We start from the raw sequence: 24,909 nt of genomic DNA, 5'->3' as shown, positions 1-24,909 counted from the left end.
GAAAGAGAAGGATGAGTGTGATCTGCCTGTAATTTCAAATGGCAGATCCTGGTGCACCCAAGTGAATCCACGTCAATAGACAAAACGGGATGGAAAAACAGTTTAGCAGGGGAGAACAGGTGGATATTTCCAAAATACAAGGTGTAAACAAGCACATTTCAGTCAGACTGGGCATATCAGAGTTGGTTTTGTGTCAATATTGGATATGTGCAGAGTAGTAGTAGTAGTAGTAATAATAATATGATGATGATGATCTGGGAACAATTAGTGTGTTTCGCATCACAGAATAAAAACATGCTATGATAGCCAATAACCAGTCTGTCCTTTTTCACCATCCATAATGCTTGAAGTTATAAAGACGATGCAATTAAAAGCTCAAAACTCGAAAAAGATGCCCCAAACGACTCCTGCCCTCAGCGTCGCGCCACAGACCGTCCCTTCCTCCGAGGCGAGCCACAGGTGAACCTCTCCAAGGTCGGAAATGACATCATTCCAAGCGCCGAATTCCCACTTCCTAGGTAAGCTGAATGTAGCATTACTCGTAAGTAGAGAACCCACAAATTTCTGTGAGTTTATGCTTAATGCCTCCACTTTGTAAGGTCTTAACTACATTCTTTACGTTGGAATGCACCGATGGAATGAAGAATACACTCGTTTTCGCACGCAATAATTCATCCGATCAAACAGCAACAACAGTTTGTTCATCGCATTTGTCTCTGAAACGAACATCCGTTAAACTACTGCTGTGGTAGCTAACTGGCTAATGCTATTGGAGATATTAACAATGTTGAGCATAAATAAACTGTAAACAGTCGAATGGACTAGATATTTAGCTGGGGAATTTAAAACTACACAATGACGGGTGGGTTATGTTAAATATCTCGAGTACATATAAACTGAAATGTAAAATAATGCATTTTTGTATTATTTGCATTTTTGTATTTGTAATAGCTGGCAGACATAATGACTCAAGTTTTTATATTCGCCTTTTTGTGAGGATACAAATTATGTTAGTGAATTCTTACATAGTCATTTATTAATTTTAAAGTTACTTTAACACGTCTATTTTTTATTAAGGTAAAATGTCAAATGACCTGTCCCCCCACCCAACAGACGTCGTTCTCCTAAACGTACCCATTATCCGGCAGTTGTACCACTGGGACTGCGGTTTGGCGTGCTCGAGAATGGTATTAAAGTAAGTGCTATTTCGTAATATTTTAAGTCAACTTAAATAAGACGTGTATTTCACATGGTTCACTATTCATCACTCTGATAATATTTCCCAAATTTCCCAGATATCTACATCCAGTGAGTGAAGATGAGTTCCAGAGAGCTTGCTGCGAACTGAAATTGACAGAAAGCGTGTGGACTATTGACCTCGCTTATCTCATGTGCCAGCTAGGCGTAAAACACTGTTTCTGCACACAAACATTGGGTGTAGACAAGGGCTTTAAAAACCAGGTATACCAAAATTTATTTGACATAAATGCAGATTACTGAATTGGTCACGTTGCATGAGACATAGTTTTTAATTATATTATAATATATTTTATGCTGTACGAAAAGATGGGAGGGAAGGACAGGCCAATATGGCCGATGTGTTGTCAAGAAAGAGCATTTTGTTTTGATTTTCTATGCATATACAGTGTAAAGGGATCCTTTAACACCATGGCAAAAGCTTTTAAAATTTTAGTGTGACCAAAGCTTAACCAAACATGCATTTGTTTCTTTCTATTGTAGTCTTTCTACAAAAAGCATTTTGATTCTGAAGAGGACAGAGTAAATGAACTCTTTTTGAAAGCAGAGAGCAGAGGCATAGTGGTAAAGAAATGGTAATTAACTTGTTCTTCAGTATATATTATATATAGGATATATATATATATATATATATATATATATATATATATATATATATATATATAGGATATATATATATATATATATATATATATATGTGTTGTTGCATGGTTGTACCAGTTCTATTGTAGGCCCCAGCACATAAATCAGGATTCCCACTGAATCTGGAAAATGGAAGGTTAAGTGTGGTTTTAAACTGCACTAGTTGTAATTTCTTTGGAGTACCAATTTCTAAGTCATCACCTTGTGACTATGACCCCCACATGGCTAGTCAATAAAGATTCATGTTATGTAAATTTTTTCTTATGGCTATTTACAACAACATGAATGACAGGTAATTGGCAGTTAGTCATAGAACTGTGGGTTGTGTACTTTTGACCTAGAGCATTCTGCATATGAAATTTGTGCATTTCTTACATGTCCTATAGTGCACCTCAAAACCTGATTGCACTCATTAAAAGTGCTGATACCATACTTTGCTGAGGTTTACAGTAGCTCAAACTGTTGACATTGAGTGTACTGAGAATAACATTAATGAATCTGCTTCGAAGCAACATTAAGTAAATTATGGCGAAGTTGGAGAGCAAGCTGTAAGTTGCCACAGCAGTGTCTGCAAGTGTTTGTTTCTTTTTTGAACTTTTAGTCTTCTTTAGTTGTTCCTACAGGCATCTGTAATGTGACTGTTGTGGCCAAATACACTATATTGCCAAAAGTATTCGCTCACCCATCCAAATAATCAGAATCAGGTGTTCCAATCACTTCCATGGCCACAGGTGTATAAAATCAAGCACTTAGGCATGCAGACTGTTTTTACAAACATTTGTGAAAGAATGGGTCGCTCTCAGGAGCTCAGTGAATTCCAGCGTGGAACTGTGATAGGATGCCGCCTGTGCAACAAATCCAGTCGTGAAATTTCCTCGCTCCTAAATATTCCACAGTCAACTGTCAGCTGTATTATAAGAATGTGGAAGTGTTTGGGAATGACAGCAACTCAGCCACGAAGTGGTAGGCCACGTAAACTGACAGAGCGGGGTCAGCGGATGCTGAGGTGCATAGTGCGAAGAGGTCGCCAACTTTCAATCGCTACCTCCAAACTTCATGTGGCCTTCAGATTAGCTCAAGAACAGTGCGCAGAGAGCTTCATGGAATGAGTTTCCATGGCCGAGCAGCTGCATCCAAGCCATACATCACCAAGTGCAATGCAAAGCGTTGGATGCAGTGGTGTAAAGCACACCACCACTGGACTCTAGAGCAGTGACTGGAGTGACGAATCATGCTTCTCCAACTGGCAATCTGATGGACGAGTCTGGGTTTGGCGGTTGCCAGGAGAACGGTACTTGTCTGACTGCATTGTGCCAAGTGTAAAGTTTGGTGGAGGGGGGATTATGGTGTGGGGTTGTTTTTCAGGAGCTGGGCTTGGCCCCTTAGTTCCAGTGAAAGGAACTCTGAATGCTTCATCATACCAAGACATTTTGGACAATTCCATGCTCCCAACTTTGTGGGAACAGTTTGGAGCTGGCCCCTTCCTCTTCCAACATGACTGTGCACCAGTGCATAAAGCAAGGTCCATAAAGACATGGATGACAGAGTCTGATATGGATGAACTTGACTGGCCTGCACAGAGTCCTGACCTCAACCCGATAGAACACCTTTGGGATGAATTAGAGCGGAGACTGAGAGCCAGGCCTTCTCGTCCAACATCAGTGTGTGACCTCACAAATGCGCTTCCGGAAGAATGGTCAAAAATTCCCATAAACACACTCCTAAACCTTGTGGACAGCCTTCCCAGAAGAGTTGAAGCTGTTATAGCTGCAAAGGGTGGACCGACGTCATATTGAACCCTATGGATTAGGAATGGGATGTCACTTAAGTTCATATGCGAGTCAAGGCAGGTGAGCGAATACTTTTGGCAATATAGTGTATGTTGCCAGCTCAAAAGAGAATTAATCTAGTGCCCTCTTGGTGGTTAATATAAAAGTCCACACGTCCATACTAGTAACAATATTGCAACGCTACTCAAGCAACTGTCATTACAAGGACTTTCATTTATTGTTATTGGGCAAAATGAGGAATGCTCCACTACTGCTGAAGAAAACCATCCTTGTGGTCCAGAAATTTAGAAAAAAAAATTCAGTTGTGTATATGTTGTATATACACTCACCTTCCACCATGTTCATTCATGCAGTTATTTATTTATGCAATTGTAGCACAATGCATAAAATCGTATAACTACAGGTTAACAGGTATCAGATATAGGCACCAGTTAATGTTAACGTCAAACATGAGAAGTGGGGAAAAATTGACTTTAACTGTGGCATGGTTCTTTCTAGAATTTTACACAGACACATGCAAAAAAAAATGAAGTGCACAAAATGTTACCTTGCAACACATTCAAATGTGAGACATTTATGCTTATTTTCAGCTGGACCAGCATCTGTTTGCCGCAGTGGCCTCAACATATTCCTCATTGTCTCGTTTAGGCTGATCAGAATCACTTGCTGTTTAGAAGAAACTTTTAAGGGTTGACAGTTTCAAATTTGTCTGTTCAGCCATGGGACTGTATAGTGATTTTGCTGGTAGGACTCAGTATCAGCATTGAATTCCACAAAGAAAGAGAACTTTGGATTGAGCAATTTAGTACCTCACTTGAATAGTGTAAACATAAAGAAATTTTTATTCTGTAATTGGTTAGGTAAGATGTGTACTTTTCTAGGTGTCTAATTTTCTCAGATAAAAATGTCAATTTTTTTCTACTCAAGCTATGAAGCTGTGATTTGCTAGAAAATAGTGGATATATGAAATCCAGCAGCAGGTAATAAGGTCCAAGTTATTGATAACCAGTAGCTGTCCAATTTTGAAACCTAGTTGCGCCCCTGAAAGTCGTTACACAGTCTGAAACTTCTGTTGGGCTTTGGGACCACCAGGTCCAGGTGTGTCATTCTTGCAGTTGTCCAGAACACAAATGTGAATTGGTCTACAAACTCTATCAGGTGTTTTAATTTGAAAGCAGTTCATCGTTGTAAGTTGGGTGCTTACTAGGTTCTAGGTGGTAGTTCATTGGGCCCATCCATATGATGAATGTGAAAGGGCCCTGCCAGTGGGCCAGGAACTTGTAGGTTGCCGTTGGGAGCAGGCTGAGCATGCAGTCACCTGTTTGGAACTCACAACGTTGGATCAATTGTTTGTGGACCCGGCTCTGTTCAGTTTATGCTTCCTTCATGTCCTGGATGTATTCAATGATGGTGCCAAATTAGGAAATTTGATGTATGTTCTAAAATGTTTCATAGTTGCTGTTATAAGAACACTTGCTATGCATTATATTACATGTTAAATGATCAAAGCATAATAATGAACTTGCATTTATAGGATGCTACATAAGCAGGACAAAATGCTTTGAAGTTGTACAAACCATAATAAATAATTTTCAGTCATTTTCCTTTTAGGAGCTGTAAAGTAATCTGATGTATGAATCATGCAAGCAGCAGCAATTAACAGGTTTCACAGTGTCTGTGAGTGAGGGTCCATGGTTTAAATGACTCCTGTGGCAAAAGAATTCCTGTCCAGAGCTTTGTTCCTGGAATGTTTTTTTTTTTTTTTTTAATTTCTGTTTGCGTGTTCAGAATCCTACAGGAAGGCCAGGTTCATCAGGAGGTCAGCCTTGGTAGAACCTTCACTAGAAGGTTGCAGGCTTGGTCCCATAGATCTGTGTGGAAGTACAGGTGTCTGCCCTGGATAAGGAAGTAGGACACAGTTAATTCTAGGTTTGGTTGCTGGTTCTCTCCCTGTATTTGTAACACCTGGCCAGCAGTGGGTAGGAGAGGTATTCCCTCCTCTCCCTTTGGCTGATTGTCAGCATGTCTGGGGGTCACCGGGGTAGGTCATGCCAATGGATTTATACCTTTTGGCTGTGAACACTTGTGAATTGACCGAAGCAGACCAGGGGACTCGAAAGTAGTGTTCAGCAGGAATGTTTTGTTGTAGGTCAGAACACACTGCAGTGGAACTGTAGTCACCGAGTCCAGTGAAAAGGAACATGAGTTACAGTTTTAAAGGGCTTGAGTGGGCAGACCTTGACGGTGTGACAATACAAAAGCTTTAAGGTGATACTCCCCTAAGGGGAGGTAGACCTCACAGGTGTCAACTCCCTGGTATGCTAATGCAAAAGCTTAGAGATACTCTTAAACAAAGCATTGAATGGGAGAAAGGTCTCCAGAGTTTACTTCCCAACTGTAGGCTAGTTCAGTTCTGGTGGTGAGAGCTGGGTTATGTAAATTATTATTCAATAAGAAATATGTTACAGTAGATATCAAAATATGTTTTCCTACAATCCCCCCTTTAAGAGTTATAAATAACTCTCACAATTAATAAACTTAGCATTTTTACAGCTTGTTAGGTTATACTCTCATAATAGGTCTTATCATTCAAGGGGTGTAGTTCTTGACCTGATCTATTGCCATGTATTTGTGCTGAAGATTAGTAGTCTGTTATCAATATTAATATAATGAAACAGACTAAAACATCTATTTCGCTAAACCTTGACCATGACTGGCAAAAAAGGCTTCCAAACAATGATGAATTTTCCATGGTAATATACAGTTTTATAGATATAGTGCTAAAATCCTTTTGCAGTTGGTCTAGTCCCTTGACTGGGTCAGCCAGACCTGTGTAACATTCATGGCCAACAACTATGCAGGCACCACGTTGTGAATCAAGAATATAATCCAGTGCTGCTCTGTTCTTCAGTATCTTCCATTAGTCCAGGCAGCATTAAGTTCTCCAGATGGTTCTCTATAAATGTAGATGGTTCAGCTAGCAGGTGCTGCAGTGATGAGTTCATGAAACTGTGCATGGCTACCTGCAAACAAAAGAGGCAAAAATAAGAAGACAAAAAAAAAAAAACAAGCAAGACAAAACAAACAGGACAAAAATGTATGGGGTTTTCGTTTTTCTTTCTTTCTTTTTTTAAATGCTAGGTTAAACTTCATTTGATCGTATAGTGGTTTAATTTGTTGGTGTATTTCCTTGCCCTAATCTACAAATACTGACACCTATGGACCAGTGAGATAGGGATGAACTTAAAAGGGGAAACCTATGTGGAAGTCTTCGCCCTTGGGTTGGCCCCCAAGGCCTATTGCACATCGGTTCTTCCTTGGGCTCCTCACTGGTCTGTGTGTCCTAGTCTGTCCCTATAGGTGGTGGAACTACTTTGCAATGTGAGACCTGAGTCCACGTCTTTTTTTCCATAGCAAAGCAAAAATCTTCCTTTCCGAAGAAGAGGATAAACCAATTTTTTCTTATTAACACAGAGGATAAAGCAAAATTGTTAACCTTCCCTGCCGAAACAGAGGGTAACAAATATTAGCATGTTATGCTAACCTTCATCTCTAAAAATACATTTTTAGAGGATAACCAAACCCTACTCCCCCAACTGTAGGCTAGTTCACAGTTCCTGATCACTGTCTGATTTGATCACCATTTGGTGGTGAGAGCTGGGTTATGTAATTTATTATACAGAAAGGAATGTATTTTACAGTAGATATCAAAATATGTTTTCCTACAACACATAATCATCACAGTATATCACCAAAAAGGGAATTGTTTTGCAGTTGGTGCCACAGACAGTTTTCATGACTGGTTTGTCTCCTGATTTGTTGACTGGTCCTTGTCACTATTTGTGGCATGAGGCAGTGCCTCCAGGATGGCACATCCATATATGCCGTTGCAAGGAGGTTTGGTGTGTCTCCTAACGGGAAACGGACTGTTACACAAGGAGAGCTGGACGGACCTGTAGAAGGAAAACGACCCAGTAGCAGGATGGGCATCAGGTCCTTTGTGCAAGGAAGAGCACTGCCAGAGTCCTACCCAATTCCACACAACCAATTGTGTGAATTGTTTCCCTGAGCCAATCATATGGCAGCAGTGCAATGAGTTTTGTGGTCTTCCTGGCCTTTTGACATTTTTGAGCTCACCAGTGCATTGTTTCCTTTTATGACTAAAGATTGTTCTATCTGTTTAATAGATCTTGGTTTTGTTTGTTCAGCCTAATGATGGCCTCCTTTACTTGCATCAGTGCCTCTTTGGACCACATATTGAGAGTTTCCATGAACAGTTATCAAATGCAAGTTTCAACAGTTGTCAATTCCAGAACTTTGCTTCCTTAATTCGGCATAAGATAACATGGAGTAGGCCACATTTGGCCGTAAAACTGCTTATGAGTCAATTGTCCAATTACTTTTGGGGCTGTAAATATGGTGGAGCTATGAAAAAACAGCTGTATTTGCTAAACAGTTAATGCAGTATTTTTTGTTAAAATCTAGACTTCAGTCACATGTTTATTGCTTCATTTTAAATCAATTGTGGTCATCTACAGAGGCAAAAACAATGAGAGCTGTGTCACTGTCCAAATACTTATGGATCTGACTGAATTTATATTGTATGTATTGTGTTTGGGTGACAGTAGTTAAGCCAAAAATGGTGATACAAATATCTGTTCCATTATCCTGACCAGTTTTTTTTATCTGTAGCTCTGTGACTGTTCAGGAGATCCAGGCTCATCTGAACCATGGACATGTGGCCATTGTGCTGGTAAATGCTGTAGTGTTAGTGTGTGAACTCTGCTCGACTTCAGTCAAGTACTGCTGCTTTCTACCTGTGAATCAGAAGTGTTTCTGCAGTGCACCTGATTACCAAGGTCACTTTGTGGTAGTGTGTGGATTTAATCGTACCGCTGGGTGCATCTTCTATAATAACCCTGCTTATTCTGACCGTAAGTACTGCACATACAACTGATAGAAATATTAAACCATTAACAAAAGATATACTATCAAGTAAAACATTTACCAGTCTAGTGACATCCTTTGTGAATTGCAGTTTTTTTTATGAAATATTTTATATGGGTACATTCAAATCCATTTGTTTGCCAAGACCAAATGTGTGTGAAAAATCATAATTTATATTTATTTACTGTTTGGTTTAGTTTCTTAATTATTCTTGATGAAGTAAAAATTGCTGCGAGGTGTGTGAAGCTGGAAACATAATCCTGAAACACTTAATTCATTGGTCTAATATATAATGATAGAAGAAGTTAATTATTCCTTGACCAAGTCCACACTAGACTAGTTAATTATGCAGATAAATATTTTAAAACATTTGTGTAGCACATTAGCTTTTATTTTCTTTTATTTCTTGTTGACAGAATCACTATAACACATTGCATTTCTGCAGCAATAAAGCCCTGGCCTTTGAATAAGTTTAACATCTTACTCAAGCAATGCCACCCACAATCCAAAACACTTCCTACAGATGCTTTTTTGAACTGTTTTCTCCTGCAGTTCAGAAGATCAAATGAAACATTTACATTTCTGACATTTGGTTGAGACATTTTTTATCTCATTTTATATACCCGAGCAATTGGGGCCTTGCTCAAGGGCCCAGCAGTGGCAGCTTGGTGGACCTGGGATTTTACTAAGCTACCACTTCCCACACCTCCTGTTCATTTGAGTTTGTGGTCTGGCCCAGATAAAGTAATACAACATTTTTTTTACTTTTATTCTTTTTGCTGTTTTAAAACTTGACAAGTTCAATTGTCCTTTATGTAATTTATGTATCATGTTTGCATTTCTTTATAAGCTTAGTATAATATGGTTTACAGCAATATTGTTGATAGACAGATATTTTTATTAATAAAGGGATACTTTGATCCTGTCAATATCGATTTTCATTTGGAAACGCTCAGTGACTAAGACATTTCTTTGAACAGGTGTCTGCTGTACAAGCATTAGCAATTTTGAAGAAGCAAGAATGAGCTATGGTACAGATGAGGACATTCTTTTCATCTTCAAGGAAAGCTGATCACTAGATGGAACTTTTTCTTTTGTTTCATGGTTAGGGCTGTTTTGTAGACATTTAAAATATATAAATATGATTATAATTAATAAACAAATAAGTGCGGAGACCTCCAGAAGCTAGCAAATGTATATAGCCCACATTCATGAGCACACACCTTGACTTCTGAATGAACAAACAAAAAGGCTGAAACTTGGAATCACCTAATGCAAATAGAACAGGTATGGCTGTAATGTGACTTTAGTATTAAGGTAAACCATAATAAAACATAAAAGTGTTAATGCACAAATATATAAGCAGTATAGACCCACATTGTTCTACAGAAAATGGTAAATAAGGTGCACAATAATTAATGCTACAACTACATGCATATACAACTACTGAGCAGCAGTAAGTGGTTAATGGGAGAGAGAAGAATGACCAGACTGATTCTTAAATAAAATAAAAATTTTATAAGATAAAAATGATTGTTCCGGAAAGAGCTTCATGAATTAGAACTGACCGGAAGGCTTTGGTAACTCTAACCATTCTTTACAACTGTTGTAAGCAAAAACGCAGTCCAATATGCGCATGCTGAACCTTGGAGTGGATAGGATATAACCCATCAAGTGGATAATTGAATAAGTGTTCGGGTTGTAACACACAGATATGAGTGGCCTGTCGTGTTCCTGAATAGCAAAAAGTTCTGCCATTTTCTTGTAAGCGTTATTTTATGTTGATTTAATATTCAGTGCCTAAATTGATACAAATTACTGCATTATTTGTAAAAATGTGTTGTGATCATCTGAAACTATATAATTATACACTTGCCATTTACGTCTTTGTGGACTGTTAGGTACTGTATATTTGTGCATTTTATGCTTGTATGTCATTTTGTTACAGTTTACAATTAGATTCAGCCTGTGAGATGAGTTCTGTTCACAGTTTTATTCACTATTTCACAAAATCGTTTCTACAAAATGTATGGCCTGTTTTATAAAATCAGTACACATTTTCCATTTGCCACACTTTATGTAACATCTTGTAACATCTTGCTGAATCAAATCTCTAGAATTAATAATTCCATTAACCATAATTTATGGCCAGTTAGAGCCCCAGTATATATCACTGTTTTTAAGGCATTGTGTTTATCTGCTTGAAATCAGCTCATTTAATCTCTCACAATTTGTAAGTTAAGAAATTAGTACACTCTGAGCAAGTGTTGTTTCTGTGATGTTTACCTGAACAACCAACAAACATCATTGTCTTATTTACTTTAGAAAGCTTTTTGTTTAAAAACAATGCATTAAGCATTATAACAATATATCATTAAGCATTGTATGTCTGCAACTGTTGAATCTGTAAATTTTTTGTTTTTACTTTTTGTGTATTGTGTATTTGTCTTTATTTTTTTCACTAATTAAAAGATGTCTTTGTTAATTGTATTCAGGTACATTAATAATTGTAAAGTGGAGTCAGATATTTATGACTCAAATAAAAAACACATTCAACCTCATATGAGTGCAGCAAACTAAGATAATACCATTTCATATTTTAGTCTTATATCTTTTTTAACATTTCAGCAGATGGTATATTGTGTTTTAAATGTAGTCGTTGAAAAACAGTTAATTTCATCCAGAAACTTTTGATTAAATTAGATTACATTAGATATTTATCCAATCTGTAATACAAAATTCTAAACAGGTATAATTAGATATTTATTTTTTTGTTTAGTTCAAGTGCAGACAATATTTATTTCTGGCTAAAATGAAAATTGTCCTCCACTGAATTTAGGTGCAAAAAGAGAAAAGATTTGTTTCCAGTGGAAGAAAGTAGACGTCTTTACTCCTTGACAATATTGGGCTTGAAGTCATGCTGGACCGCTTGTGCAAGCTCCTTAGCATACAACTCGTATCTTCCTGTCATCTGCAGAAAAACAAAAAACAGCATTTTTATATTTTTCTTTAAACTGTTTTCTCAATTTTAAAAGAAAAATGTATGCATTAGAAATACATTAGGTCTGCAGTTATAGTTCATGTCTATGGAATATTTCATAACCTTATTTCTCACCTTGAAATTCCACTTGTCTGCACTTTGTTGGTTTAGGTTCAAGTCTAGTTCTGCTATTAGTAACCCATCTTGGGTTCTGGATAGACCTGGTGACCGACTGCCATCAGGTGCAGCCACATAGCTGGAGCCATAAAAGTAACCAAAGTCATGATGGGCTGTTTTTTAAAAAAAAAAAAAAGAAAAGAAATGGAAAGTACAATATTTATAATAAATTTTGCATCGATAGAACTTCACACCACCTGTTAATCTCAAAGCCCTTTCCAATTGTAGAAGAAACAGAACTATCGGTATGTTCCCTAGCAGTGTTATCAGTCATATAATGTTTTATAACAATATAATGTATATTTGTAAATTATAACAAAATTTTACAGTCCCCTTCAAACCCCACTGGGCTTCACCCTTCATGAGGTCTTCTCTTCATGAGGTGAAATGCATGCTCATTGGGTAAAGGTCTGGTAATTGAATTGACCAGTCTAAAACTTGAAGTCCTTTGTTGTGTTTTGGGTCACCCATCGCCTCATTCATCTTTTGAGCTCAAACCCAGATGCCTTCACTGTATAGCAAAAACACAAATGTTTAATCAGTTGACCTTGGCTTTCAAAAATGGTAAGGTGTGGCTTCTGCATAGTTGGAATGAAAACCCACACTGGCCCTTTCTGGATAAGACTGGACACCCTGCCTCAACCCAATTAAATATGCAGTTCTCTAAAGAGGAGATTAAAGGGAAAACCCCCCAGTACAAATAGCAACTTCAAGAACAAGACTGAAAAACATTATAAAAGAAGAAATAAATATGTAAATATTGGTAAATGAAAGCTGATATTCTTTTCTATTGATTCATTGTCATTTTCAGTAGTCCAAACTTTAACAGTAGGAGCGCACACATAAAACAGTGGGGTTTTATATCTCAGTCAGTGATCTAGCTAGCTAATGCTCAAAGCCCAATTAGGGAGCTTGGGTTGGTAGCTATCATCATCATGTTTGACATGTTACATTTTGAAAAGCAAACTTGTGTTTAAATGTGAATAATATTATCATTCGTTTTTAGGAACATGAGACACATTAGAAGTCCTGCTTTGACTGATATCCCTGCTGTTATTCAGAATTTGTCTGTTTAGTATTTGAACAAATGAGGGCTTGAAATAGAGATAAGGCATACGGTTGTAAAAAGTGTGGTGAGCAATCAAAAAGTGATGAGCAGAAAAAGATGCATGTTACCCCATTTGGTTGAAATGAGCACTTGATATATCTCATGCTGTGACAGAATACAAATGTCAGTAATTTATTGTAGTTTGCAAACTGTTAATCAATTAAGCCTAGCTAAGAAAGGGTTTTGCAGTACTGTTGATTAAAATGCTGCAAAAACAAATAGTTTTAAAACATTTTGCATTTTATACATTTTATATATTTTATTGTTGCACATGCTAATATTGCACTACTCTGTACACACAATAACACTCACTGTACATCTTCTCTGTACATCTTTGTGTGTGCACTGCACTGTCACTTCACTCCCTGTTAAACTGGACATTATATTTTGCCTCATATACACTTCTACAATATATTTATATATTTATCTTACATATGCGCAATGTACATACTATACTCTTGCAACACCATTCAATGTTGACCATTTTATCTACATATATTCATATACTGTATCTTCTGTACATTATAGAGTCTACACATATATTTATTTATATTGTTTTATTCTTCACATATACTATACATATACTATATTGTACTATATATATACATATATATTTTTTGTTTTTATATTTTTACACTTTTATATTTGTTATATATACATACATAGACATATATTTGCATATGCATATCTGACAGTTGATTTTCAAGTTTACCATTTTAACCTTTTTTTTCCCCCTATTTTTCCCTATACTTCTTAACTATATCCCCTATCTTTTCATGTCCACACATTTTCTTTTTTTACTCTTTCCTCTTTCATGTAAGACAGTCGTAAAAAGCATTTCACTACATGTCGTACTGTGTATGATTTCGTATGTGAATTTGAATTTGACCACCTATGCACCTGCTTCTTATATGTCACTGCCTCTTGGGTTAGGATATTGCCTCCAGGATATTGGATATTGGCGTTGGTATTGGCATTCCCATAGCTTCAGCCATAATGCAGTTTCGAGTTCCTGCTAAAGGGAACAGTGACGAGTTTGCTCAAAAGGGTTCCCTGAGAACTTCCATCAGACAAGTAGAAGGTTCCTTCAGACAAGTAGAAGCTGGAGTAATATGATGTAGATGCTCTTTTATAGTCTAATATACCATAGATTGGCACAATTTGACACAGAGCCTTAGACACAACTTCTGCAAGGAGCATTCCCATAGTGTCAGCCATGATGCAGCATCTCATTCCCTTACATACGTAAACTGGTGTAGTATCCAAAGTTCAGTGTTCTTTAGTGGCCTTACCAGACACTGGATCTGAATCCAGTTGAACTTGGGATGTTGTTTTGGGTTGTTGAAGAATGGGAGCTTTCCAGCATGAAAGTCCACCTGAAATTTCTGCAGTACTTGTGTGATGCAATCAGGTCAACAGTGACACCAACAGTGGAGTGCAAAATGGGGACCTGCCCAGAATTAGTTTAGTGTTCCTCTTCCATGCTCAATGATAAGCAGATGGCAGAGAGGCCTCATGATAGGGTTTTATCTGACTAACGACTGTTTACATTTGTTGGGTTGGACTGTTACAGTCATCTTCATCTTTCTGAACATAAGAGTTGTTCACATTGAAATTGGAACTTCATTAGACAGAATAATTTGTTTATGCATTAAGGTATTTAAGACTCAGGCTGAGGAATCTAAAGGTTAAGATATGAATAAGTTATTAGAGTTCTGACTTTGCTGACTTTTTTGACATTAACTTAGACTTGCCAAGACTGTCAGTTTGACTAATATGTTGACTTTTCTGATCAGATTATGAACTTTTTTTTTTTTGGAGGGAAAAACAAAATTGTATTTTCCTTGCTTACTTTACTCAAATGTTTGTTCTTTCAGCTATTTTTTGCTCGTAATTTAATTGTCACTTTACCGCTTCCATTTTGTTGCTTGTTTGCAAGTTGCATGTTTGCAATTCCAAAAATCACAAGTAGAGTTTTATGCAGATTAGGGGTAGGATAAAAGTCTCCATTGGTCCACTGGTCCTTAACTGACCAAACCCTTTTTCTGTTAGTAAACATAGATTTTCCTGACCACTTCACAAGCGGTAGTTATCAAGTTTTATTAGTTTGTTTTTAAACAATGACTGGTCAAAATCCGAATTTATCTGACTATGTTAGGTCACACTGTCCAGGACCGTGAATGTTATTTGAAAAAATTAACTTTAACGAACGGATGCAAATTGGCCGACCCGTACCAATGTTTTTATGAGTGAGAGAGCGAAGGAATTAATTTAAAAAAAAATAAATAAAAAAAATAAATATATATTTTGTTTGTTTCTTAGATGCAGACATTTGTTAAAGTATGCTGAAATAAGTAGAACAGTTAAGTAGAACATGAAGGAATTAATTCATTTATGAATAAATAAATTCATTTATGAATAAATAAGTATCTTGTGTGTTTCTTAAATGCAGACATTTTTTTAAAGTATGCCAGAATAAGTAGAACATCTTTAGAAAATTTAATTTTGAATGGAAAACACATTTACACTTACACATCTGTATTACCCAAATGAAGTCCAGCAAATGTAAAATATTCCATGTAATTTTTTCATTTATTTAATTTTATTTAATCAATTTAAATTGCCAATTTCAGTTTCAAATCATAAAATGCCATAAATCGTTTCAGCATACTTCACACAGGAAGTAGACGCATTTCCGTGTATGCGCAGTGCAAATTGTGTTTCTGGTACGGATTGAGTGGTGATAGTGATACCTGTGGAAATGTGCGCTTATTCTACCACAGTGAGAATGGGCAATGATTTTCTTATGTCATGTTAACAACAATTATGCTGCCAACTTTGTGGTACCAGCTTTGTGGCACCAACCATACATAAAGTATATAATTGGTACTACAAATCAATATCATCATAACTAGCAGAACAGATTTGATTTTGGAATTGATCCAAATAGGGTCAAGGTCACAGCAACGTAAAATATCTGAAATTTCTCAGTGTTTTTCTCAGTAGTGTTGGATTACAAATTTATAAAATGTTAAATCTAGGTTCCAACGTAATAGTATATAAACTGAAAAAGTTATGTACATTGGGTTTTACATTTTGAGGTAAAGATGATGACAAGAAGATCAAGTCTGGCAGCCCAGGTGTCTGAGACATTAACCTTTTGTCTGTATGTACTTCCTGACCACCGGGCAGGGTCCCAGGTTAAATGTGAATGCTAATCTCAAGCCCAGGCTGTGCCTTTGTCTCTATGATAATGTGAAGGTCTGGGTGATACTGTCAGGCTGATTGGATTAGCACCTGTGCATTTGAATGACACTGTTATGCTGATGAGATCAGGGCTGGGGAAATTCCATTACCGGGCTGATTCCTGTACTGCAGTTGCATGCTTTGTTTAGATTGTCTCCACCTCTATGTATCCCTCCCCCTGGAAAAGTATAAATTCTACAGTGCTGAAACTATAGTCAGACTTGGATGACTACAGCGACGCACAGCAAGTTCTCAATAAAGAGTAACTTCTGCTTGAAAGATATCGCAACATCTCCTGGTCTCTGCTTCGACAAGGAAAAAGTTGCCAACAGTTTGGTGCCATGACCCGGATAAAGCTCCTCACCTGAATTCCGATTGAAACTTCAAGCTGACTTCGTTCCAGACTGAATTTTTCTGTACAACCAAGGATTGGTGAGTGTCACTCTATCCAAAAGAACCGTTAAGACCAGTACAAATTTGGTAGCCTCTGAGCCATCAGAGAAGAGTTAACAGACAGATGTAGGGTTTGGTTAACTAAGTTATCCTCTAAAAATTTCTTTTTTAGAGATGAAGGTTTTCCTCTTTTCAGACAGGGAAGATTAGCATTACGTGCTGATATTTGTGTGTGTTATCCTCTGTTCAGGCAGGGAAGATTAGCATTATGTGCTAATATTTGTGTTTTCCTCTGTTCAGACAGGGAAGATTAGCATTACGTGCTAATATTTGTGTTTTCCTCTGTTCAGGCAGGGAAGATTAGCATTACATGCTAATATTTGTGTTTTCCTCTGTTCAGACAGGGAAGATTAGCATTACGTGCTAATATTTAGGTTTTCCTCTGTTCAGACAGGGAAGATTAGCATTACGTGCTAATATTTAGGTTTCCTCTGTTCAAACAGGGAAGATTAGCATTACGTGCTAATATTTGTGTTTTCCTCTGTTCAAGCAGGGAAGGTTAACAATAGTTTATCTGTGTTAACAAGCGTACCCTCTGTTGATCAGAGAAGTTTTTTTATTTTTTGTTTTTGAGTGTGTGGTAACAAAGAAACTCACAAAATGTTTAGAAAGAATGCTAGACTAATCCCCACTACTGAAAAAGGTGGTCTTGCGACTCCTTTGTGGTCAGATAGCGAATTCAAATCACTGTTAGGAGTGCAAATGAACCTGATAGTCACTGAGAAAGTAAGACAAGAACTAACTCAGAAATATGAGATCCATCCAAACAAGACCTGGTCTGTAGATGAGTGTAAAAAGATACTAGGAGCATGTATTTGCAAGAAAAATGTAAAAGGCATTATCTGCTGCCACAGAGAATTTGGTTTAGCATTAGCTACACAACAGTCTCAGCGTAACTCAGAGCTAGAGGAACAGAACAAAGAGTATCCTCTTTGACTAAGAAATTGAACCGCAACAAAGCTTCAGAAAAAACTGATGTGGAAGAAGTTAGTCAGTCTGATAATGTTTATCCTGACTTGCAAGCTTTCTTTGAAAAAAAAGTAGACATTCAATCAGTAACTGATGTGCCTGTAAATGCAGTGAAGGTATGTGGCGCTAGGAGGAGATCTCAGGGAACTGAGGGAATTGAAAGTGTTCATCCCAACTCTTCTGTTGTCCAAGTACAAACTGTTGCCAAAGTGCTAGGCCCTAGAGATATAGAGAGACTATCCCAAAGCTTACCCTCAGCATGCACAAATTTTTCTGAATTTAGAAGAGCATTGATCAGCAAAATGCGTCTCTACGACATGTTGTTAGCAGAAGTCACACAGCTGATGTCACAAATTCTAACAGAATCTGAATTCAACAGTTTTGAATCTGCTGTTACTTCTGAACTACAACATGCCAGTAAAGGCGATTTGCGAGAAGGAGTTTTGAAAATTCTAAAGAATATCATGGGACCCATGATAGACTGGTCCAAAATCACTAACTGTGTGCAAAGGAAAGAAGAAACTGTGAATGGTTTTGAACACTGAAAGGTTTTGTCAGTCAGTTGTAGCTTACAGTGGAATAGTTGATGATCCTGAAAGTGTGCTAGATGACAAGGGACCCCTAGTCCGCATCTGGTCAGATGGCCTTGTAGCCGAGTACAGAAAAGCATTGCCATTCCTAGATCTAACTTGGTCTAACGGGACTCTCAGAAGTAACCTAGACAGGTTAGCTACATGGGAAAGAGATGCTGATGTTAAGGCAAAAGTGAGAGTAGCAGCAGCTACATTTAGCACAACAAATCAAGACCATAGATGGCCTAAAAGAGAAAGCAAATGTAACTACTGTGGAAAATTGGGACATTGGGAGAAAGCGTGTAGGAAGAACTTGCAAGATAGTAAAAGAAATACTATGCATAATTCTGCTTCTTCTCAGCCCGCCTACAACCCTGAAGTAGTTCCGCCATTGTCTACCGAAACTTTAGGACAGCTAGCTCAGGCTCTTCTAAGAGCACAACAAGAACAGGAAAAAAAACTAATTGTTGGGGCTGTGAGTAGCTACCTTTCCCCTATAATCCATCACAATGACAAAAGAATCTTTGTGAAAGGTAGCATACAAGAGAAAGAGACTGACTTTTTGCTTGATATAGGTACAGAAATTACAGTAATTCCTATAAAATTGGCTAAAGATTTAAACATCCCGTACAAGAAAACTAAACTTTAACTGTTGTAATAGGTGAAGATTCTGTTTTGTATGAAACCCCACCCCTAGAGGTACAATTAGGCCGGAAATCTCTGAATACAAAATTGCTATGTGCTCCATTAAATACAGGTGCAATTCTAGGCATGGATCTACTGAGACAAGTACATCTAACTTTAGACATGTCTTCAGAATCTGCTAGCATAAAAATTTCCTCAGCACAAGTTTCTACCAATAATGCAACCACTCCCGAGTATGCTTTCTTGCAGAATCATCCAATTTGGGCTAAAGCCAAGGATGATTGCGGGCTTCTGACAGGTGTAGAACTAGTCAAATTGACAGGAACTCCACCTCCTGTTACCAAACAATATCCGATCAGTAAGGAAGCTATACAGGGAGTCAAACCTATTGTAGAAAAATTGCTGAAGCAAGGAGTGCTAGCCCATCAAGAAAGCCAATGGAACATGGAGACTCACCATAGACTACAGAGTAGCCAATAAACATATTGATAAAATCACCCTCCTAGTAGCAGATCCATCTACAATTTGTAATGGCTTACCATTAGATTGTAAGGTTTTTTCAGTGATTGATATGTCTAATGGATTCTTTTCTGTACCCTTGCATTCTGACAGCCAGGCATGGTTAGCTTTCACAGTTGACTATAAGCAATACCAGTGGACACGGTTGCCACAGGGATATCAAAATTCTCTGACCATATACCATCAGGCTGTCAGACGTGATTTGTGTGACCCAGAATGTCCAGTCAAACAGTCCACTATGATTCAATATGTCGATGATATTTTGATTGCCTCAACAGATCACAAGGTACATCAAACTGAATTGGCAGCACTGTTAGACTATTTGCATAAAAAAGGACACAAATGCAGCTTTCACAAAGCTCAAATTGGCAAAAACCAAGTCACGTTTCTGGGTCAAACAATTGGTACAGGACATAGATCCATTACACAGGATCGAACCGCTTCTGTCAAAGCAATACCTCCGCCTACGACCATTAAAACACTCCGATCATTTTTAGGAACAGCAGGTTACTGTAGACCTTGGATTGAAGACTATGCCTTGATTGCTCAACCGCTCTATGACTTGTTGAAAAGCCGGAATAAAGATTCTGATACTCTTTGTATGGAAGAAATTCATCTCAAAGCTTTCAATGCTTTGAAGAGAGCACTATGTCAAGCACCAGCATTAGGAACTGCACAATCTGATAGGCCCTTTGTGCTTTATGTTCATGAACACTTAGGCTTTATGACTGCATGTTTAATGCAAGATCATGGGGGCAGTTTATGCCCAATTCATTACTCTTCTGGTAAACTTGACATAGCTGCTCAAGGTATGGGCCCATGTCTTAGAGCAGTGCAGGCAGTTCATCTAGCGCTACAGGCTTCATCACGAACGGTGTTAGGACAGACTGTAAATGTAAGATGCCCTCATGCAGTGTCTGCATTAATGAATCAAGCAAAAGTCACTTGTCACCTCCTCTCGTTGGGGAAATTGGTCAATGACCCTCACAGTCCCGAACATTGTTTTACACCGTGTGTCAGTCACAAACCCATCCTCATGTATGATGTCTGCAATGACTGAAGTTGGGTTAGAGGATGAAGGAGAAATGACTCACGACTGTGTTACGCTTACATACGCACCTATGAGTGAAGTAGCAGAAACTCCCATAGAGAATGCAGAATTGGAGTTGTTTGTTGATGGTTCAGCTCAAGTCATTGAATGCAACAAACGAGCAGGTTATGCAGTAACTTCCATCACTGAAGTGGTCGCTTCAGGTCATCTTCCAGATCATTTTTCAGCTCAAGCTGCAGAACTAGTAGCCTTAAATAGAGCATGCACGCTAGCTTCAGGATCGGTTGCAAATATCTACACTGATTCCAGGTATGCTTTTGGAGTAATTCATGATTTTTGTGTCATTTGGCAAAGTAGACAGTTTCTAACTTCTGCTGAATCCCCCACTAAGCATGCTGGATTAGTGAAAGATCTAATGTTTGCCATGAAACTTCCAAAGAAATTAGCTGTGATCAAAGTGAGAGCACATCTCACAACTAATACTATGGAAGCTAAAGGTAATGCTCTTGCTGATGTAGCTGCTAAACAGGCTTGCTCCTATGCAACTGTACAAGTGTGTTCAGGTAGAACAGCACAGGAGACAATTCTGCCTCCTGAATCAATCATTGATCTGTACAAAGACGTCCTTCTATATGAAGTATGGACATGGTTAGACAAGGGAGCCACCGTGGATTCATCCGGCTGCTGGACCAAAAGGGGAAAGTATGTTGCTCCCAAATCAATGTTGCCATATTTGGCTCAAATCCACAATTTGGGTCACAGTGGTCCAGCAACGATGAATCACAGGTTCTCAAATCAATGGTGGAATCCAAAATTCAGAAATGTAGCCATCGAAACAGTCAAGAGATGCGTTACATGTCAGAAAAATAATGATGTGCCAGCAGCAACTACAGCAGCAACACATACCCCAGCTCCACCAGGACCATTTCGTCACCTGCAAGTTGATTACATATCGTTGCCTCCTTGTAAAGGAAAAACTGACGTTTTGGTAGTAATAGACAAATTCTCAAGATGGATAGAAGCTTATCCAACAGGATGTGCTACAGCTGCTCATACTGCTAAATGTCTTGTCACTGATTTCATTCCCAGATGGGGATTACCAGATTACATTGACTCAGATCAAGGAACACACTTCACAGGACAGGTAGTCAAGGAAGTGTCTAGAATGTTGAAGATTAAGTGGAATCTTCACTGCCCATACAGGCCACAAGCATCAGGACAGGTGGAACGAGCAAACAGAACAATCAAAACCAGGCTAAGCAAAATGCACCAGGAAGGAGTACCATGGGTCGAAGCTCTGCCAGCGGTACTGTGTAGTATGAGAGCATCACCTAATAGATCAGTGGGACTGAGCCCTCATGAGATTATTACTGGACACCCAATGCAGATGCCAGGTGTGATTGATCTTAGAAATGCTGATGTACACATTGCCTCAGATGCCCTGATCACTTACTGTGAAAACCTCACAAAGGCAGTACAAAGTGCCAGAGAGAGAGTTGAGTCATGTTGGCAGACTCCACAATCATCCCGGGTCAGTGGGTCATGATAAAGTCATTTAGAAACAAGCCATTAGAGCCTAAGTGGCATGGACCACATCAAGTGATGTTGATAACAGCAGCTGCAGTGTTGTGTCAGGGAAGGAAAACCTGGACTTATGTGTCACACTGTAAAGTTGTTCCCCCACCTACAGGGATTGGATAGGACACACGGATCAGTGAGGAGCCCAGGGAAGAACTGAAAGCAACAGGCTTCGGGGGCCAACCCTGCGGTGAAGACTCCCTCATAGGCCTTCCCCATCCACTAGTCCATCCTTACCTCACTGTTCTTTAGGTGTCACGGGAATTAAGAAATAGGGAAAGAAGGAACAACAATAGCAGACTCAGATTGAACAGAGGATACAACCCTAGTGTTTGCAGTCTTTTACAACAGATACTGCCCTGTCGTCTTTTATTTTCTTTCTTACTCTGTGCAGATACCACTTGATGGCTGTTCCGAGACCCATAAGCACCGACCTCCTCATCTGCGGATGAAGCCACAACCTCTAGAAAGACAACTAGACCCACTGCCGAGCCAACTGTCACAGAAGATTAAAAAAATACACAACGCAGAGAATCACATATGAGAACTTCAGTCATCCATCAACATGATCAAGATTGCCGTACTAGTAATCATCATGGACATCGCACAAGCTGTAGACTCCAGAACTGCATTCCAGGACTCACTTGTGCACAAACATGGTGGTCAAGAACTCTTGGAGCATTAATTCCGTCTTATGGTGTCATATAGGCCCTTGCTCAAGTCAGAAGTTTATCAAATTCTGTACAGAAACTGGCTAATGATACGGCTTTGGCCCTGGGTAACGTTACAGACACTCTCGCTTCGCAGAAGATAATGATCTTACAGAACAGAGAGGCCTTGGATTACATTCTTGCAACGCAAGGGGGAGCCTGCACCATTATCGGCCCTGAGTGCTGCACCGGGTTAATGGATCCAACAGAGGACTTGAACAAAATCCAACAAGATATTCTTGATCTTTCAACAAAATTACACCAGATGACTGAAGATAATTCTTCATGGTTCGGAAACCTGTTAGGGAAACCCTAGCTGTGGATCAAAGAAATAGCAATTCTGCTGTTGTTTTTCCTACTGGTGTACTATCTATGCGTCCACAGTATCAAGTGTTTCATTCAACAAATAACCCACACCCATCAAGAGGAAATGACAGCTCCAACCAGAAAAGACTATTACCTGTAAGAACTTCACAGACTCTAGCTACATATTTGTTTATATGTCAGCATGCCATTCGTCACTACAGACAGTCAACAACAGAACAAGTGCTATGTGCCTGTAACAATCACAAGTTACAAGAATGAAGTGTTTAAATTTGTTTTTTGTGAGATTTATTAGAATTCTCAAAGGGGGAACTGTTGGATTACAAATTTATAAAATGTTAAATCTAGGTTCCAACGTAATAGTATATAAACTGAAAAAGTTATGTACATTGGGTTTTACATTTTGAGGTAAAGATGATGACATTCTAAGAAGATCAAGTCTGGCAGCCCAGGTGTCTGAGACATCTGAGACTTCCTGACCACCGGGCAGGGTCCCAGGTTAAATGTGAATGCTAATCTCAAGCCCAGGCTGTGCCTTTGTCTCTATGATAATGTGAAGGTCTGGGTGATACTGTCAGACTGATTGGATTAGCACCTATGCATTTGAATGACACTGTTATGCTGATGAGATCAGGGCTGGGGAAATTCCATTACCGGGCTGATTCCTGTACTGCAGTTGCATGCTTTGTTTAGATTGTCTCCACCTCTATGTATCCCACCCCCTGGAAAAGTATAAATTCTACAGTGCTGAAACTGTAGACTTGGATGACTACAGCGATGCACAGTGAGTTCTCAATAAAGAGTAACTTCTGCTTGAAAGATATCCCAACGTCTCCTGGTCTCTGCTTCGACAAGGAAAAAGTTTCCAACAGTAGCTTCTTTCTTATCTAAATTTAAAGTGTATTTGAGTCACACAAATTAGTAACAAAAAGAACCTAGCTTAAATACATCAGATTAATAAAGCTGAAGAATGTGTAAATTACATTAGACACTGGATGCTTTTTAACTTCCTTCTGTTTAATTCTGATAAGATAGAAGTGCCTGTACTAGGACAGCATACAACTAAATGCAGTGCAGCAATAAAAGACCTTGGTGTGATTATTGACTTCAGTCTCTAATTTCAAGATCATGTAGATAACATGACTAAGATCACCTTCTTTTAATATCAGAAATATTGATAAGTTAAGAAATAATATCACTAAACAATGCAGAAAACTATAGAATTACCTATAGACTAGATTATTGTCCAGAATGCAACACCTACAGTCTTTACTAGATACAGAAAACCACACTATCCCCTATCTTATCCAGAGTTTTCTCTCACAAAGCTCCAGTTATTGAATATCCTTCCAATTAGAGTTTGGGACTCAGACACAGTCTCAAGTCTAGGCTGAAAACATATATTTTTTAAAGCCTTTTGAGAACAGTTTTTTAAAAGGTAGCAATTCTGGAGGGTTCACAGCTATAGAATGTTTTGGTGAAATGGATGCTGTTTGGATGCTATTGCCCCCTGACTCTCACCTGTTCACTCAGGTTTGTAGACAGTGGAGTGGCTGGCCGATTTATGTCCCAGGGCAGCCTCATGACTTTTTTACCTAGCGGCTCTCCCATTTAGTTATGATTTCATAGCTTGTCTTGCCAGAGTTTCTTCTTGGAGTTTGCATAACATTATGGGCAGTGGTGGGTTCAAGAGGTTAAAACTCTGAATTGTTGATTGGAAGATTGGGACTCAAGCCCCAGCACCCCAGCAACATAAAGCATCCATTGTTAGGCCCTTGAGCAAGACCCCAAACTCCAAAGCTTGTTCCATAACTTGTGAGGTTTCTTCAGATGCAATTTTGCATGTCATGCTGCATCTTTGAAGACAAAGGGACACATACCTGAGTATTCCAGAACACCAAACTGCCAAATGTTCTGCTTAAACTTAATTAAAATAATTAA

At 38.5% G+C, this 24,909-nt stretch overlaps 2 protein-coding genes across 10 annotated transcripts in view; one reads left to right on the top strand and one right to left on the bottom strand.

The window, feature by feature from the left end:
• The first annotated feature begins 377 nt into the window (after positions 1-377).
• On the top strand, positions 378-11,121 carry gucd1 (guanylyl cyclase domain containing 1). 7 transcript variants are annotated; one of them, XR_009204548.1, is made up of 6 exons: positions 378-518; positions 1,078-1,195; positions 1,296-1,461; positions 1,741-1,832; positions 8,382-9,380; positions 9,617-11,121. XR_009204548.1 is itself a non-coding variant. In XM_058389016.1 (6 exons), the coding sequence occupies exons 1-6, from the start codon at positions 482-484 to the stop codon at positions 9,706-9,708; spliced, it is 747 nt and encodes a 248-aa protein (XP_058244999.1). In that variant the 5' UTR covers positions 380-481; the 3' UTR covers positions 9,709-11,121. The 7 variants fall into 7 exon arrangements, 6 of the variants coding, with proteins under 6 accessions (XP_058244999.1, XP_058245001.1, XP_058245002.1 ...); XM_058389016.1 differs by having other exon boundaries at positions 380-518; positions 8,382-8,623; XM_058389018.1 differs by having other exon boundaries at positions 399-518; positions 1,114-1,195; positions 8,382-8,623.
• A 254-nt stretch (positions 11,122-11,375) lies between these two features.
• upb1 (ureidopropionase, beta) overlaps positions 11,376-24,909 on the bottom strand; it is a 36,970-nt gene continuing 23,436 nt past the window's right edge. For 2 of the 3 annotated variants that reach the window (XM_058389014.1, XM_058389013.1), the window contains 2 exons: positions 11,752-11,906; positions 11,376-11,607 (listed from right to left, as the gene is read on the bottom strand). In XM_058389014.1, the coding sequence (XP_058244997.1) occupies positions 11,524-11,607; positions 11,752-11,906 (239 nt within the window). In that variant the 3' untranslated portion in view covers positions 11,376-11,523. Of the gene's footprint in view, positions 11,608-11,751; positions 11,907-12,149; positions 12,305-24,909 lie in introns of those variants that run through there. The other variant, XR_009204547.1, reaches the window with a different exon arrangement.

Source organism: Hemibagrus wyckioides, linkage group LG05 (genome assembly GCF_019097595.1).
Source record: "Hemibagrus wyckioides isolate EC202008001 linkage group LG05, SWU_Hwy_1.0, whole genome shotgun sequence".
Lineage (NCBI taxonomy): Eukaryota > Metazoa > Chordata > Actinopteri > Siluriformes > Bagridae > Hemibagrus > Hemibagrus wyckioides.
Note: the sequence above shows the minus strand (reverse complement) of the source record. Positions and strands in the feature narration are given on the sequence as shown.

Coding starts and splice junctions, on each gene's coding strand:
- gucd1 (XM_058389016.1), top strand. CDS start 482: ATGACATCATTCCAAGCGCCGAATTCCCACTTCCTAG. Junction 519..1,077: donor GCCGAATTCCCACTTCCTAG/GTAAGCTGAATG, acceptor TTTTTTATTAAG/GTAAAATGTCAAATGACCTG. Junction 1,833..8,381: donor GGCATAGTGGTAAAGAAATG/GTAATTAACTTG, acceptor TTTTATCTGTAG/CTCTGTGACTGTTCAGGAGA.